The 5,518-nt window shown below is 45.4% G+C and overlaps 1 protein-coding gene across 1 annotated transcript; it reads right to left on the bottom strand.

The window, feature by feature from the left end:
* Window positions 1-1,301: 1,301 nt before the first annotated feature.
* slc38a8b (solute carrier family 38 member 8b) lies at window positions 1,302-5,258 on the bottom strand. The gene is made up of 10 exons (XM_014126989.2): window positions 4,748-5,258; window positions 3,601-3,799; window positions 3,276-3,432; window positions 3,027-3,131; window positions 2,821-2,878; window positions 2,552-2,666; window positions 2,155-2,302; window positions 1,862-2,064; window positions 1,667-1,718; window positions 1,302-1,483 (listed from the first exon to the last, which is right to left on the bottom strand). The coding sequence occupies exons 1-10, from the start codon at window positions 4,934-4,936 to the stop codon at window positions 1,381-1,383; spliced, it is 1,329 nt and encodes a 442-aa protein (XP_013982464.2). The 5' UTR covers window positions 4,937-5,258; the 3' UTR covers window positions 1,302-1,380.
* Window positions 5,259-5,518: the final 260 nt, after the last annotated feature.

Raw genomic sequence — 5,518 nt, 5'->3', positions numbered from 1 at the left:
TCCCCACTCTGTCACATAACTCATTCACACACCGACTAACACCTACTCACACACACACGCTTCACACTCTGCTAGGGTTCAGTCCGTTATATCTGGAGTATTTCTCCTGTCTAATCCGGTGTCCTGAGTGAATTTAAGTATGCTCTCTCTAATTCTCTCTCTTTTTTCTCTCTCTCTCTCTCTCTCTGAGGACCTGAGCCCTAGGACCATGCCTCAGGACTACCTGGCCTGATGACTCCTTGCTGTCCCCAGTCCACCTGGTCGTGCTGCTGCTCCAGTTTCAACTGTTCTGCCTGCGGCTATGGAAGCCTGACCTGTTCACTGGACGTGCTACCTTGTCCCAGACCTGCTGTTTTCAACCCTCTAGAGACAGCAGGAGCGGTAGAGATACTCTGAATGATCGGCTATGAAAAGCCAACTGACATTTACTCCTGAGGTGCTGACCTGTTGCACCCTCTACAACCACTGTGATTATTATTATTTGACCCTGCTGGTCATCTATGAACATTTGAATATCTTGACCATGTTCTGTTATAATCTCCACCCGGCACAGCCAGAAGAGGACTGGCCACCCCTCATAGCCTGGTTCCTCTCTAGGTTTCTTTCTACGTTCTGGCCTTTCTAGGGAGTTGCTGTTTGGGGTTTTAGGCTGGATTTCTGTACAGCACTTTGTGACATCAGCTGATGTAAGAAGGGTTTTATAAATACATTTGATTGATTAATTGATTGATTGATTGCTATAACTCCTGAGTCTGATGTTGGTTAACACTAAAACAGTCATATTCAGCATCTCCGCTGTCGAGCTCTACACCGCACCATCACTGATATACCAGTACTCACAGCTGGGATAGAGGGAGGTCAGTGGGTAGGGAGAGTGGGACAGAAGAAGAGATGCAGAGCAACAACAAAAAAAACGCTATAGAGGGAGAGAAAATGGAAGTGTTTCCATATGTTCTGTCATTTCGAGGTGCAGTCTATATTTACAATGTCTCATTGTGGAAGAACTCATTCAGTCTTCCTGCCTTCATCCCTATGAAAGACTGCCCCCTGCCACAGCTCTGCAACATAACACACTGCATGCTGACTGGACTGTAGATGCATATCTGTTGTGATTAGTTGTGATGGCCACAAAGGAAGAATAATTTATGAATGCTCATACATGTCTATGCATACATAAATACATTGATCAATTTCCCCATGCAGTGTTGATATAGCAGCACTACATCAATATCTTATTCTAGACTTCTGACTCCCATAAACGTCAACTTTAAAAACAGGATGAACCTCAAACAGAACCCGGGTACAATCATAATGATGTTGTTTTATTGATAATGACAGATGACAGTGTTGGTGATTTGGTGGTTCTGATGGTGATGGTTATCACAATTTGTGGAAGATCTCCATAATGGCAATGGTAGTGCTCTGTCCCAAAATGAAGGCTCCAACAATTACAGTAATCACACCCCACACAGTGCACACTACCCTGCAGACAGGGAGAGAGAGAAACAGAGGGACAAAAGAGGAAGAAATGGGTGGAATCAGGTACATTCATGAATGTTTACAATAGTAATGCAATAGTATGCAATTTAACTCATGTTTTGTGGGCAGTTTGTGATTCAATTCAAAACCACCAGGTGATCTCATAACTTCAAACTACTCCACTCACCTGACTCTGGGCGACACAGGCTCTGACTGCATAGTGAAAACCAGGCAAAGCCCTGCAACACACATCTCAATGTTAGTTGACACAAGTTTTACACAAACACAGGATCAGCTCAACACAGGAACGCTTGTGAGTCACAAACAACCTCAGACACATGCCTACATACACACACACACACACACACACTTTGTTTCATACCAGGAAAGATAAAGATGAAGAAGGCACTGATTCCTCCGATAACGCTGATGACCTCACTCATGTCAGGGACGAACATGGCGATGAGGAGGGTGATTGTGATCCAGATGACAGTCAGAATCACTCTGCATTGGTTCTCAAACGAATGTGTGACCCCACCGCGCCGACGGCGATGAATTCGCAACATCAGGTCCAGAATGACAGACCTATGCAATGAACATAAATGTATATACACAGACTCAGTTACATGGTAACACACAGAAACAACCGCTTGTGCTGTCCAAGTGGGGCCCTACCTTCCCAACAGAAGTATAATTGGATAGATGGTGATGATTGATATTCCAAATAGCAGTCTGGCAATGATCATGACCACATCATTTCCAGGATATGACATCAGAATATCAGCCGCCACTGTGCGCCCAAACGTCAGGAAGCCAAAGATACCTAAGAACAGAGAAAGGGATATGACTGACAGCCTGACAGCTCCCACAATAGCTCCCACAATGCACTAAACAGCTGGACATCAAGTCCTGTTTGAATACTTCCTTGCATCCTTAAATCCATCCTTCTTTCCTTGAGGTATTCACTGCTCAACGCTAAAACCATCCAACTGCTTTCACAAATCCAACCACTTTTATCAGTGATTTACTTCAAAGAAGGAGGGACCATGCCATGATTGACAGGCCAGCTCACCTGTAAGGGTGTAGATGAGCAGGCAGAAGAACATAGAGATCACAGAGATGATCACCCAATGGGAGAGCTTCTTGTTCTCCATGCTGCTGTAGATGGCTATACAGGCCTCATGGCACTGCAACACACAAACACACATTCATATACATACTAATAATACACAAACAGAGTATAGGTGTTGTAGCAGTGTAACACACACACAAGCAAAATGCATAACCCTATAGTACAGATACTGTCTCCAAACTTCAAACAGTTAAAAGATCGTTCTGTACCTGGAAGCCAAAACAGATGGTGGGGACGACGCTGAACATTGATGCCCATGAATCTTTTCTAGAAAACATAGAAGACAGGGAATAACAGATTATCACACACATCATATGCACAAGTATACTCATACCTGCCGAAGAAACACATGCACACAAACACACATGCACATACATACACACACTCACACAAACCAACTCATACACTCACTGACCCTTCACTGTGCTCTGGGGTAATGACGGCTGAATGTTCGTCCATCATGTAGTATTTGACAATGACAGCCACACAGAGATATGTAGCAGCCAGAGTGCCCAGCACACTGAGTGATACAGAGAGAGTCAAAGAGTCAAAGAAAGAGAGGGGAAATAGGGGGTCTGAATAACCATGAAGTGTCCCAATTCAAACACACACAGACATGCACAACATATTACACAGGCAAGCACCCCCGCTCCAACCGACACACCTGGTGTATTTCTGGATGCCAATCTCTTTGGGGATGGAGAGAGGGAGGATGAAGATGAGGCACATGATGAAGAGGTGGAACCGTTGGTCCGTGTACCAGTGGTACGGTATCTCGCCCTCAAAGGACCCCGTCACCGTCTCATACAGAGACACACACACTGGAACACATACAGAAAACACTCATAGATGCACATTAAAACATTTTCAGGACGTTGGTGGTTCTATCGGTATATCAGCTAACCGCATCCATTTCTAACTGTGGCTACGGAGCCATTGTGTGAACGACGTGATGCTGTGCCAATGCTGGTCTGGAGGTTATCACTCACGTTTGTCTAGCTGGTCCTGCACCACCACCAGGAAGGCCACAGAGATCATGAAGAGGTTGAAGCAGAAGCAGACCTCACACAGCTGGCCGATGGCCCCCCCACACACCTCTCGCACCACGTCCTGATAGGTATTCTTTCTGCTGATGGACGAAGCATAGCCCAGGATGATCAATCCGCTGATCAGGAACACCAGTGACACCTGGGGGTGGGGGTTGGGGTTGAAGGAGAGTGTTTTGCAGTACAGATATCATTATGTCTGAGCACGTAAACGGTTCCAGTGCTATTCTCCCTTCCTCCCTGAATTTCCTCCCTAAAACTGTTTGGATAAGTGCTAGAAGTTTGACAGGGCGCTCACACTTGGCAATTTAAATGCAAACCATGTTCCCCATCAATGATACAGTGAGATGGAAACCACTAGACTAATTGTGTGTCGTAGCCCTGATGGAGTAAATCATTCACCCATCAGACACATACAGAAAGAAGCACAAATACACACACAGGCAGGCCTTCGTGGTGGGTACTGCTGATATTACAGTATACATGCATGGGCGCCTGCCTGGCTCCTGACCCATGAACCCTTCATTAGAGTTAGCCTGTGAAAAGATGCATCTCATTCACACCAAGGAGAGGAAATTCAACAAAGCAGGCCTAGGCCATGGGTGTATGTGGCCTCACACAGGCCATCACACATCCACAGGGGCAGACTGGGACCAGAAATCAGTCCTGGCATTTCTAACACACCGGCCTATTTTTTTCTCGAGGCACCCATTATTAGCCAGTTAATGATCATTTTGTGCAACAAAAAAAACAAGCAAAACAGGCCCACTGGGCTAGAAATGGACCAGACCATCTGGCATTTGCACAATATGCCAGATGTCCACCACCGTGACACACACACAAACTAATATGAGAACATTTAAGTATTAACAGGATGAAGTAAACTAATTTTGACTTTAATGAAGGGTGCAACAAGGTGCAAGGGTGCTATGACTTCCACAGATTTCCCATAGTGCATGTTTGATTGAATTGACACCAAGTTACAGCATATTTCTTGATTGTGTGGACAAAAAAAAATGTTTTTCTGTTTTATTACTTTACTCTTTCTTTTAGAACAATATTTTGGTTCTTGATTTTTGATTGCGCTTACCATTTCAACGCTGATGGCTTTATTGACTCCTCCCGCCTTCTCGAAAGCCCACGGGAAGTTAAGCAGTCCCGCGCCTAGGGCAGATTTGAGCATGATGAAGATGGCACCGAACGAACCAAGCCGTGGGGGATCCGCGTGCGACGCAGATCTCGCCAACAGGCTGATACTCTCACGAGCAAGTTCTTCCATGTCTGGCCACACAGGTCACCGTCCTTGTCCGTCTTTGCAGTAGTTTCCTGGAGTCGGGATGCCAGATGTTACCGTTGCGCTTGAAAGCGCTTCTGCCTTCAAGTGCGCCCTGAGCCTCAAATAGCTATCGAGTGTGAGGAGACTAATTTAAGTGCAGCTGAAGTTTCCAGTCCCATAGAGTCCTTAGCGTTATGACTTCAGAAAGAAAAAGTAGGCTTTCATACATTTGTGCTATTAAATACTGTATATATAGGCCTGCCCTAGGTGGCCGCTCTTTCTGTCCATGAGGCATCCACGCGCATCGCCATGATTACACAAGAGAATCCGAGGTGGACTCAAATAAAACAGCCAACACATTTCACTCTGAGGTGACAAATATGACACCAGGCTGCGACCGTTACTGTGTGTGTGTGTGTGACTGGGTCACCTGTAATCCCACTGGGTACATACTTACATTTAATGTATTTTCCACGTTTGTTAAACGTAATTTCATTGAAATGACGTGTAACCAACGTTGATTCAACCAGTGTTTGTCCAATGGGATAATGTGCCCAGTTTCACCCCATACAGAACCAATCAATC

This window comes from Salmo salar, chromosome ssa11 (genome assembly GCF_905237065.1).
Source record: "Salmo salar chromosome ssa11, Ssal_v3.1, whole genome shotgun sequence".
In the NCBI taxonomy this organism is placed as follows: Eukaryota; Metazoa; Chordata; class Actinopteri; order Salmoniformes; family Salmonidae; genus Salmo; species Salmo salar.
The sequence above is the reverse complement of the archived record's forward strand: the minus strand, read 5'-3'. Positions and strand labels throughout refer to the sequence as shown.

Coding starts and splice junctions, on each gene's coding strand:
- slc38a8b (XM_014126989.2), bottom strand. CDS start 4,936: ATGGAAGAACTTGCTCGTGAGAGTATCAGCCTGTTGGCGAGATCTGCG. Junction 2,667..2,820: donor CCATCTGTTTTGGCTTCCAG/GTACAGAACGAT, acceptor TGTGTGTTGCAG/TGCCATGAGGCCTGTATAGC. Junction 2,065..2,154: donor ATTATACTTCTGTTGGGAAG/GTAGGGCCCCAC, acceptor TTCATTGCATAG/GTCTGTCATTCTGGACCTGA.